This window comes from Eutrema salsugineum, unplaced genomic scaffold (assembly GCF_000478725.1).
Source record: "Eutrema salsugineum unplaced genomic scaffold, Eutsalg1_0 scaffold_20, whole genome shotgun sequence".
NCBI classification, from domain to species: Eukaryota; Viridiplantae; Streptophyta; class Magnoliopsida; order Brassicales; family Brassicaceae; genus Eutrema; species Eutrema salsugineum.
In genome coordinates, this window is record NW_006256828.1 from 2397439 (window position 1) to 2409247 (window position 11809).

Below are 11809 nucleotides of genomic sequence, written 5' to 3' on the forward strand. Positions count from 1 at the left end.
CATTTCGGTTTCGGATTTGTAATAATGGGCTGAGAAGATAAACCTTATGGGCTTTAAATTGACCCACGTTACCTCTTTTATCAAGTTCTTTTCGTCTTTTTAATTTAGCTATTGCCATTCTAATATAGTAGTAAAGTATTACTATGGTAACTACAACTAGTAAGACTATCAATCAATTCTACCAAATTTCCATTCAATTTAACTCTATTAATCTGCTATAATTCACATTCTCTGAAAGGTTAATTTAATACAATATAGTTTATATGAGTAGAAGTATTAACCAGCCTTTGTCCAACACTAATGACTAAAAAAGGGTTTCAGCGAGAATATTTTTCATTTTTAATTTATTAACTTACATATATCCAAATATCTGCTTATGGCTTTCTTTGGCATGTCACACTAAGCTCGTAGTCTTATACAAATTGAGCCAAACAACACCTGCGAACTTAGTTGGAGCATGTGGCTGAGAGCCAGAGAGCATTGGAGCGTTGACCAGAAGATGCATTATTACCACCAACGAGTCCACGTCCACGTGGTTAGCAGTTGAAATTTTGGTCGCGACCCCAAATATAGAACCTAACCCTAAACAGCTAAACCCAACCACTTTCGTTGGATCTCTTTACAAACTCGGTTTTTGGTCTCCGGCCTAAACTCATAAAGAAGATTCTTTATGTGTCGGACGTTAGAATTAAATTACAACAAATAAAACAGATGTTTGTATTAAATTAAGGCACATGCACAACTTTAGTTGTTGGATATGTGTATGCTCTTAACTACGCCATAATGATCATTTCCTCCCTACTCCTAGTCTACTTCATCAATATAAACATACTTAAATTACGGCCCAAAATCTACGTTAATTTAATTTTAGTGTGTTCCATAATTTATCATCCCAATTGTAGCATATAGTCTACCTAAAATGGAAATCTTATGAATACATCAAGGAAATAGAATGTGAAGAATAAAGAAAAAAACAGAACACGAGAAATGAGTTCGTAACAAAGTTGGCGAGGCAGGCGTGAACTGGTTTCCGAACGTGATGATGACCCATTCATATTTTCATTTTTATACCGGTTGTTATTTACTTTTCTTATATTACTAACAATTTATTATTTCCATTATTTCTTGGTTTTTCTTTAAGAGTTAAAGACTATAAGGAAGAAAAACATTACACGTCAAAACTTTTGGAAGGAACACTTCACTTATAATGTTTCTCTAGTTTACTACTCCTTTTTGGGCGTATAAGTTGACGTTGCAATTGATAGATGAACAAGAAAATAAATATATTTATAAAACTACGAAGAAATTAAAGGAAAATAAAAGTGTGATGAAGTGAATAAAGATTCTTTATAAAGACAGATTAACTAACAAACTTAACCCTAATTGTCCCACAACTTTCTCTTCATACTTAATCTCCTCTTCTGTCTTCCCATTCATATTAATCTCCACTTCTTCCTCCAATTTTCTTTCTTTGTAATATCCATGGCCAAATCGTTAAATCTTTTCTTCTATCTCTCTGTTTTCATCTTCATCATCACTGAACCCGCCTTGGCTCAGAAATGTTCCAACTACAAGTTCTCAAGCAATCAAGTCTTTGAGTCCTGCAACGACCTCCCTGTTCTTGATTCCTTCCTCCACTACACATACGATTCATCTTCCGGCAATCTCCAAATCGCTTATCGCCACACAAAGCTCACATCCGGGAAATGGGTAGCATGGGCCGTGAACCCAACATCCACCGGAATGGTCGGAGCTCAAGCCATTGTAGCTTATCCACAATCAGACGGCACCGTTAGGGCTTACACGTCACCCATCACTAGCTACCAGACGAGTCTCCAAGAAGGTGAACTGAGTTTCAACGTCTCTGAGCTGTCTGCCACTTATCAAAACAACGAGATGGTCATCTACGCAACTTTGAATCTTCCACTTGCTAACGGTGGAAACATTAACACTGTGTGGCAAGATGGATCTCTTTCAGGGAACAGTCCTCTTCCTCATCCAACTTCTGGCAACAATGTCCGCTCTGTTTCCACTCTGAATCTTATCTCCGGTGCATCTGGTTCCACTTCCACCGGAGGAGGAGCAGATTCCAAACTCAGAAAACGCAACGTAATTTGATGGTTTCATCAAGTTTCTTCCTTTTTAAGTTTTGAAACTTGGGTTTGATTTGTAATATGATTTTGCAGATACATGGAATATTGAACGGAGTGAGCTGGGGAATAATGATGCCAATAGGAGCAATCATTGCTCGATACTTGAGAGTCTGCAAATCAGCAGACCCTTCTTGGTTCTACATTCACGTTTTCTGCCAATCTTCTGCTTATATTATCGGTGTCGCCGGTTGGGCCACCGGTCTCAAACTCGGCGGCGAATCACCGGGGATTCAGTTTAGCGTTCACCGTGCTATCGGAATCGCTCTCTTTTGCCTCGCAACAGTTCAGGTAGGTTTATAAAACATTAACACCGAGTGTTTTGTTTCCTCTTTAGACATGTTCTCAATTGCTTGTGTCGCACGTTAGGTGTTTGCAATGTTTCTGAGACCAAAACCAGAGCACAAGTACAGACTCTACTGGAACATCTACCACCACACCGTTGGCTACATCGTGATCATCCTGGCGGTTGTGAACGTTTTCAAAGGGCTAGACATCTTGAGCCCTGAGAAGCAGTGGAGAAACGCTTACACCGCTATAATCGTAACGCTGGGCTTAGTCGCGGCCGTACTCGAAGCTTTTACTTGGTATGTAGTCATAAAGAGAGGGAAAGCAGAGGAATCTGCCAAGACGACTCAGGTTGGAAACGCTGGTCGGTCTCAATACGCATAGAGAGGTTTGGTGTGTAGATTAGAGAGTGAAATTTTCTGGTTTTATCTGGTTGTTTATCAGTTTTCTGTTGGTTAATTTTGGTTGGATTACGTGCTTCTACATATACTGCTAGATTAAATTAATACATTTGATGGTTATTAGATGTTGAAGTTGAAGTTGAATGGCTCTTGAAGCCTTGACCCTTTGCTCTTTTACACCTTCACGATGTGTACATGTGAACTTACACGCGTTTAACAAATCCATTTTATTTCATCAACAGTGAAAAAGTGTACAAGTGAGGATACATAATCGAATAAATATCTTTGTCTGTGTGTGTATGAGAAAGTAAGAGAGAGACTGGTTACCTAATAAAAAATACAACAATAAACTTTGATGCTCCAAAAATTGTCTTTCGAATGCTTAAAAAAAAGGGAAGGAAGGACGGTTTTCTGACGTTGGTTAGTTCAAGCAAGATCTCGCGGCTCAAGGGCTGCGATTTCTCTCAAGACCTGACTTTTGTCTGCTTCAAACCTCTCGTCCTCTGCCAACAAGATGGACCACAAAACAAAGCATTACTAAGGAGGAGAAGGATCAAATTACAAAGCGTGTCTTCACTATACAGGACTTTCATACCTTTGTCTGGTTTCAAATCAGCCAACAGTCTCAGAAGCTTGCTTCTGTTTGCCACCAGAATGTTGATTATATCTGCAGGCTTGTTTTGGTTCGCTGCAAACAGCTGCACAACAGCGATGATAATCTCAGTACAATCACGTTGGACCAACATTTTAACAATCAAGATAATCATCATCGACAATAATAATTATGTTCGACTTCTTTAAGATATAAGGGAATATACCTTAAAAACGTGAAACGCTTCTATCTGGATGCTCTTGCTATTCTCCTGTTATCCAAAAGAGATTTGAGTTTATTTCCCAAACTGTTATCATTAAGAACAAGATATGGAGGAGAACATTCGGGTAAAAGCATCATACTCTTAGAAGATTCATCATAATTCTCAAGTTATCCATTGAGCTCACATATTTCGTCATCACAGCTGAATTTGATCGGTCCAGCAATATATCACCCAACAACTGTTTTAAAGTTTACACAATAAAAAACATCAGAAATGATCAGCTGCTATTATCGTTTTGATGTTTCAGACTCTCGTATATGTTACCAAATCTACCTTAATGGCCTGCCGTCTGGTTATATAATTTTTTGATTCAAGAAGCTTTGAGTTGTAGTCCGCAAAAAACTGCAAACCAAAAAAGTTTAAGAATTTCTACTAGCCTAACGCAGGACCTTCAGAGACTCGACGCATAAATCATAATTTTACGCATGAAACATAACGTTGTATGAAAAACTTACCCAGTCTTCATTCTTGGTGAGAAACTCAGCAACAGTAGACTTATGCCTTGTCAGCAGTTCCTATGAAAATACATTACAGGGTTTGGAATTATGATTGCATGTTTAACACTTGATAGTGCCAGAAGGTAAAAGATCCAAGTGAAAATGCAAGTTATGTTGCAACTTTTTAAGAACCTTAAAAGTTGCAGCTGCATCGGCAGCAATGTCGAAGTTAGGAAGCTGTATGTAATTGAAGAACTTCTTCACATGCTCAGACTCCAAAACATATCTGAATCCAAGTAAATTTTGTTAGTGAACCACTGTCATTAACATCTTTGAGCCGATTTATTATTACTTGACATGCTATGATCTACTCACTTGGCAACAATCTGATGGCGAATGCACTCCCTAAACATAGCACCATAGTGTAAAGCCATGTCTGTGTTCTCGAAGCTGACATCAAACATGGAAAAAACAATATAAATGGTAATATGAAGAATTTCTTAATGTGGAAACACCAAAGGGTTTTCTTCATGTAACTTGAATGATATGATTTCGCCCACTAAGAGTAACACTTACCCTTCAATCAGAACATCCATGAGATCGATGTTGGCTTCTAGATAATCAGAAGCAATCAACCGTGAATTGACTTGCTGCCTCTGTAGATTTGCAACAACTTGTGTAGCATCTTTCCTGGTCTAATATAGAGAAAAAAAGAAGACAGATTTCGCAATTCAACCATAGGAAATCCTCAAGCTTTCTCTAAAAAATGCTGTCTTTCAAATAGGGAAATGTGGGGATTGAATTGTCACCTCCAAGTTGAGTTTAGGGAGACATGTAATCAAGAGGCGTAGAGTATCGTCCTTAAAGAACTCTTGAGTCAGTTGTGCACAAGCTTCAGCGACAGGCTCGGCCTCGCTGTTTCCGTAAAGGATCGACTTCATATCACGGATATTCCGGCTTAGTTCAGCCATCTGCAAAGCAAAATTATCAGCCTCCCAAAAACAAGAAGAATCCAGGCAAAAATTCAACATTCCATGTAAGAAATTGCAGAAAAGCCATAGAGAGCAACGACATTATTGGAATAAAGAAACCAACAAACAACATTAACACTGAAGCGAATTGTATCTGAAATTGGATCAAATTGATTCGAAGATTCATGATAAAAAAAGAGGAAGAAATCTCAGCCATTTCAGGGGAGGGAAATCGAAAGTCGAAACCTTTTCTTCGCGTTTGGATTCTCGAAGGTCAGGCAAAGAGTTGGATCGATCGGCGTAGAGAAGGAGATCGCGCGTCTGTCGGATGAGGTCAGCAGGAGTTCGAGGCTTAGACTTGAAAAGCCCCTTCATCTTCGCACCGCCGATATCGGATTGATCCGACGGTTCGCCGCCGTATCCGACGGCTGAAGAGCTTAGGCTTCCGCTTAGGTGCTGCGACGGGAGCCTCCTCGCCGTGGAGGCTTCGCGTCCAGCACCTCTCTTTGACACGCACGACCCTATCCTTACCCTTCCTTCTTCCCCTTTTTTTTGTTGAGATTTAGTCAATTAAACGAAAAAGAAAAAAAAAATGACACAATTTTCAAAATTGAAGCTTTCTTTTGTATCTGGATTGTCCCTCCTATATCTCCTCCTGTTTCACCATGTTTCTCTCTTCTCTCACTTCCTCTCGGCCTCCATTTTTAGCGTTTAGCTCGATGGAGAAGAAAGATAAAAAGCTATTTCCTTCCTTCTGATTTTAAAACCAATAAATTTTCTGTTGAATATGTCCGAATAATGACAGTTTTACTTTTACTATTAATTAAACCAATGTTTTAATGTGACTTTTGTGAGTCCCTTTGAGATAAATTAATTGTAATGTTTGGCTTCAAGTTCTAATATAATCCGTAGATGAAAGAAAAAGAAAAAAAAGAGAAATCAATTGGTCAAAATTCAAGGTTCAACTGAAACTGAAAGGGAGTCACCGGAAAGTCGAATCGTTAGCTATGAATCAAAGAAATTTGTTCGTAATTTCACAGAAAAAAAATTTTCATTTCTCAATAGCTAGAAATGATATTGAACAAATATGAATGAGGTGGTAGTTGAATGAATACTGGTCACATCACATGTAATGAGCCAAAGGACCAAGACAAATGACATGTTCACTTTACACCTTCACATGTTTTCTCTCGTGTCCTTGTAGTAATATCGAAAAATTCACTAATTATTGAATTAATAATTTCGTTATCTCTCAACGGTCTCGTGACCCATAATCTATATATCCGGCATAATTAGCGGATGTTTCAACACTTGTTGTCTTGTTCAATCAAATAACCAATTCACATCTGCTTCATAAATATTTAGATTTATCCCAACAACATGAAATTTAAAAACCAGATAATACCGAAACTGAGGACTTTAGTTCCATTTGTTTTCTTGTTTGTTTTTTTTTTTCATTTTTTTTTTTATTAGATCGATTACATGAAAAACTCAGAGGAAAACGACCACTACTGGGCGGGCTTAAAGGAAGTGAGATTCATTGATTTGAGCCACGGCTTCTCCCATACAACCGCCTCGTAGTTCTCGCTAGCGTCGGAGCCGGCTATGCCTTTGCCATCATTCACCGCCACCACAAGCCGGTAATTCATGCCGGAGACGACCTGAGACTCGCCGCGAACAACCTCCACGAACTTGAGTCCCGATTTGCTCTGTTTGTTGTACTCGGAGACCGCGAACTCGCCGACCTCTACGACATGAGGGTCCTTAACGTCGCTGATGGGACTCCAGCCACCGACACGCGCCGCCGAAGACGCGTGGAGAGAGAGGAGGAGGTGGAGAGACAGTAGAAGAGGGAAGATTGCCTTGTTGTTCATTCTTCTGCCTTGTAACCGTTTGTTTTTTCTCGGATTGATTGATAATGGGGAGAAGAAACTTGAGAGGTTTTCAGGGTTCTTATTTATAGTAGAGTCTTGGCGCGTGACGTGGCGGGGGTTTATAAATTTCTTGCCGATTTTCTGAAACATGGCATAAAAGTGAAGCAAGATTTTTACATATTTAATAACATTTATGGAAAAATGTATTCAAATTAACTTCTACAGTATTTGTTTGAAATACATTTATCAGTCAACAAACAAAAAAAGAGTTATACATGTACTTGTCATTCAACCCTATTTTCAGTCACCAAATTTATCTGTAATCTGTTAAATCGTATCACTAAATACTAAAATCACATTAGTAAATAGTTTACCATGTAAGAGAAATGTAATGACAATTAATCTACAAAATTATAAAGTTAGGATAAATAAGTAAAGATATACAAAAATAATCTTACCTCATTTGAGAGACTATGAAAAAATAGCGTATTTTATCATATCAGAATTTCAAATAAATTTATTAATTTCTTAATAAATTAGCATATTTTATTGCATATAGCTGTTTATAATTTGTATTTGATGTTTTTGTATCCGACTTTGTAATTATGTTTATACTTTGGTTGTTTGATAAAAAATGATTTATATACAGCCTAATATAGTCTATAGACAAGTAAATCGAGGGGCGATGGAGTATGGAGCACCACTCGTATGAGATTGGATTACTATGTACTATTTTGCATTGGTCAACTACTAGCAAAGAAAAATTAATACCCAACAAGATTTGACTATAAGCATTTCACTAACGATTATAATAAGCATTCAATTAATACACAACTATATTGCCGTCATAGTTAATTCACAACTATATATATAGCAAAGGACAAAAGCATAGTTGACTGAAAAAGACAAAAAGTAATAAATGCATGGACGTTTTTTTTTCCGTTTTTTGTGTTTGTAGAAACCCGAAAACAGAAAAAGACACGCTGGATAATGACGTGGCGGAGTCTTGAAAAAGATGGGATATGGTATGGACAAGTAGGACCGCTGGATTGACACTAGTTGTAATCTCCCCAATTGCCGAAGAATACACACATTTATATATTTAAATTTTTTTCTCAATATAGATTTTGATATATACACAGAACCAAAAAAACAGACCAAACTTACCGGTACGTTGGAAGCACAAAAGAAAGCAATCGTACCGGAAACTATAATAGGGCCGGCGAGTTACAAAAAATGGGCCGTTTTTGCGACCACATGTAAATTTCCCGTTCCATCTTTTGACTTGCCATATCTAAAATATGCTATGCCCCATTGTGAAAATATAATGCAATGAATCGATAGTATCAATGGTCTTGTCTTGTGCTTCAAGCCCATCGAACTAAACTCCTCCCTTTGATGCAAAAACGTACGCCCCTGTCACGTTTTATATAATATAGATAGGTAAGCAAGTATTTTCACAAATGAAATATAAAAAATGTGGTTATATATGAGTAAAAGTTAAATATAGTACCAAGAGTGGGCATCAAGACGGAGAGAAAGGCGGTTCCGGCGATCTTGAGAGGCAAGCCTGTCTTGATCATGTCTTTGATCTCAATATGCCCTGTCGTAAACCCAACGACGTTAGATGGTGTTCCCGTGGGGAGCAAGAAAGCGAACTGTGACCCAATGGCACCTGGTACCATCAATAGCAAAGGATGGATTCGCATTGTCTTTGCAATCTCAATGAGTAAAGGAACCAACAATGTAGTGGTTGCGTTGTTAGACGTGAACTCAGTGATGGTAGCAGAGATGAGACAAACTGTTGGAGCAATGGCCCAATAAGGAGCTGTTTCAAGAAACACCAGTCCTTTAGACAAAACTTCAGCTAAGCCACTGGTTCTAACTCCATCCGCTATAGCGAATCCAGCTCCCAACAACAAAACTATGTTCCATGGGAGTTTCTTGCATTTTCCCCAATCCATTAGCTTCTCTCCCTTTTTAATATTGTTTGGGATTATAAACAACAATGTAGCCATCATCACACTCGCTGTTCCATCTCCAGCTCGGCCGTTGAAGATGCAACCCCAGCCAGGGATATCGTCGGTTATGTTTCTTGTCATCCACAACACAACCAAACCACCAAACACAGATAAAACCATCTTCTCAGCGAAACTCATTGGTCCTAACATATCAAGCTCTCTACGAAGATGAGCTTTGTGGAGATAAGGAGAGAGAGCTTTCCCTGATCCTTTAGGACAATACAGTACACATAGAATACCCCAAAGCACAAAGAATATGCACAAAGCCAATGGAAGACCGAAGAAGAACCATTGGCTGAAACTGATTGGATCAGCTTCAGGGAAATAGCTTTTCCACATTCCGACAAGTATCAGATTCACACCTGTTCCTGTCAGTGTGCTCATTCCACCTACTGACGCCGAGTATATCACACCGAGCACCACCGCTCTACAAAACTTCCCTACCGCCGGAGGAACAACTTCCGACGACGACGAAGACGACGAGGGAAGTCTCTGAAGAATTCCTGTAGCGACTGGCATCATCATGACCGCAGCCGCCACGTTGTGCATCCACATGCTCACGAACGCCGTTGTGGCGCAGATGCCAAGTAGAAGCAGCGGCGCGTTTAGCGGCTCCACGCAGAACACCGACGTTATCTTCACATCATTAGATTATCCATTGTTATGTGATTAAATTATCATAAAAAAAAGAAGATTCTTTATATTTTTCAGTTTACTTTTTTTTTTGCCATTTAACTTTAATTATATGTCAATTTTTATTTGACTCTTACTAGGAAAAACATCTGCAATTATTTGTATCCCTACTTATTATGTACATGGACCACTTTCCGTTGTTATGCTATTATAAATTTATAATTGAATAAGTGGGGATTCAATTGAAGTTCTTCACATAGTTAATTGATTAATGATCATATATAGTTGTAATTAACTCATCCGTGGACCTACAAAATCTTCTGATTGCTTCAATATTGGCTAGAATCAGTGTCCCTACACGGCTCATCTAGTTTGCACCACATAAATTTTTTTTTAGAAAAAAATCGTATAGAAGGTGAAACTACCATAGAAAAAAAAAAAAGAAAGTCGATGTTTTACTTAAAAAAAAAAAGAAATAATTGTCTCATAAGTAAAAGACAGAAATAATTGAATTAAATAAAATATGAGAATAAAAAAATGATGAAAATTAAGAGATAAAAAAAGGACTCACGTTCAGGGCGAGTCGGCGATGGATGTTATAGTGTTCGACGGCGAGAGCGAGGATGAAGCTACCGAGGACGAGAGCGATGACGTCATCCATGTAAGAACTCGCCACGTCATCAGCCGCCGAGATACCGAAGATAGGAAACAAGAAAAGAGGCGACATGGAGGTGATCGGCATCGGAACGGCCTCCGTCAACCACCAGGCGAACATCCAAACAAGAACGCCGAGCATGTTCCTCGCCGTCGTCGTTTCATCTCCGCCGAGGCGTGCACAAAGACACACGACGGCGCAAAGAAGAGGACCGAGAGCGATGTAACAATTCTTAGGCGTGAATATTGTCCGGAGATGTTGTCCCACCGATTGTCTTTCGCATGGTTCGTCGTCATTGTGGACGACTGGTAAGAGAGGAGATTTCGGGTCGTCCGAGATATGATGAACACTGCTCATTATAATGGAAGGAGAAAAAAAAATAAACAGAGAGATGTGAGAGGTAGAGAAGAGAAAGGACCCTTTTATAAATTTAAGTTAATATTATATCCGACCTTTCTATTCATCATATTTAAAAAAAAAAAAAAACGGAATGTGTTTGGCAAATAAAGAAAAAAAGATGCAAAAAATCTGAATGTGTTTGTATTATAGAATTAATTTGTGTGGTCCATGTAACATGAATATTTGGTTTTTATGAACGTGAGTGACACATGGTTAATATGCAAAGGCGCTCCAACATTTTAGTTGAGTTGTTTTTTCCCTGTAAAATGTTATATCCGTTTTTAAGTTTGTATTTTCTTTGAATGTAAAAATGTTATTCAACGTGTATCACAAATACTTGCTGGTTCTCAATTTTTTTTTTAATTATTAATAATGTATGGGGTCACATTAATATGAGAGGCAAATAGACAATGTATTTTATTGGGAGACAAAATCGCATTATTGGATAATGGGTAAAGAGAAAGAAAGGTCATTTTACAGTGAATATAATTGATGACTTTTCAAGTTATCTAAGGAAGTTATAATTAATTTATTTTTTACAATAATAATATAATGGACCCATGAAAATGATGGGGTCTCTAACAAATTTACAAGTTACAAGTGGCGAAGCCGTGATGGCTTGTAAACTTTGGAATCTGATCATAATCCATAAGGACATTAGAGATTAAGATGACAAGTAATCATCACAGTTTACTGCTAATTAATTGAATCTTATTATAATAAAACCTAGTGATAGAGGGAAACCATTTAAAATATTTAATTTCAAGAGTTTTAGATAAGACCCTAAGTTTCGTCATTTAACATTCATAGTCCCATTGTTGTTATGAAAATGTCCACAATTAGACCCTAAGTTTCGTCATTTAACATTCATAGTCCCATTGTTGTTATGAAAATGTTCACAATCTGGAACTCATTTTAATAATAGATGAGAATCAAACATATAATATTATTCTTATGTTTGAAATGTTTATTAATGGTTATATTAAGAGGTTAAGAAAATGTTTGAACAAATAAAAACGAACAAAGAGAAAAATCAAAATAGGAAGAAGGAAAGCCAAACATTTGGCAAGAGTAAAGAGAGAGTAAGACACGTTATAAGTGCAGC

At 37.8% G+C, this 11809-nt stretch overlaps 4 protein-coding genes across 4 annotated transcripts; 1 reads left to right on the forward strand and 3 right to left on the reverse strand.

The window, feature by feature from the left end:
* The first annotated feature begins 1419 nt into the window (after positions 1-1419).
* LOC18016353 (cytochrome b561 and DOMON domain-containing protein At5g47530) lies at positions 1420-3042 on the forward strand. The gene is made up of 3 exons (XM_006398388.2): positions 1420-2109; positions 2187-2441; positions 2520-3042. The coding sequence occupies exons 1-3, from the start codon at positions 1483-1485 to the stop codon at positions 2820-2822; spliced, it is 1185 nt and encodes a 394-aa protein (XP_006398451.1). The 5' UTR covers positions 1420-1482; the 3' UTR covers positions 2823-3042.
* Positions 3043-3051: 9 nt separating this feature from the next.
* On the reverse strand, positions 3052-5865 carry LOC18016354 (putative MO25-like protein At5g47540). Its single transcript, XM_006398389.2, has 11 exons — positions 5369-5865; positions 4961-5122; positions 4728-4846; positions 4527-4601; positions 4344-4437; positions 4170-4229; positions 3988-4056; positions 3794-3892; positions 3658-3702; positions 3435-3537; positions 3052-3342 (listed from the first exon to the last, which is right to left on the reverse strand). Exons 1-11 carry the CDS (start codon positions 5495-5497, stop codon positions 3266-3268), a joined length of 1032 nt encoding a protein of 343 aa, XP_006398452.1. The 5' UTR covers positions 5498-5865; the 3' UTR covers positions 3052-3265.
* A 589-nt stretch (positions 5866-6454) lies between these two features.
* On the reverse strand, positions 6455-7108 carry LOC18016355 (cysteine proteinase inhibitor 5). The gene has a single exon (XM_006398390.2). The coding sequence runs from the start codon at positions 6994-6996 to the stop codon at positions 6631-6633; it is 366 nt and encodes a 121-aa protein (XP_006398453.1). The 5' UTR covers positions 6997-7108; the 3' UTR covers positions 6455-6630.
* A 935-nt stretch (positions 7109-8043) lies between these two features.
* LOC18016356 (tonoplast dicarboxylate transporter) lies at positions 8044-10710 on the reverse strand. Its single transcript, XM_006398391.2, has 3 exons — positions 10222-10710; positions 8510-9653; positions 8044-8412 (listed from the first exon to the last, which is right to left on the reverse strand). The coding sequence occupies exons 1-3, from the start codon at positions 10660-10662 to the stop codon at positions 8378-8380; spliced, it is 1620 nt and encodes a 539-aa protein (XP_006398454.1). The 5' UTR covers positions 10663-10710; the 3' UTR covers positions 8044-8377.
* Positions 10711-11809: the final 1099 nt, after the last annotated feature.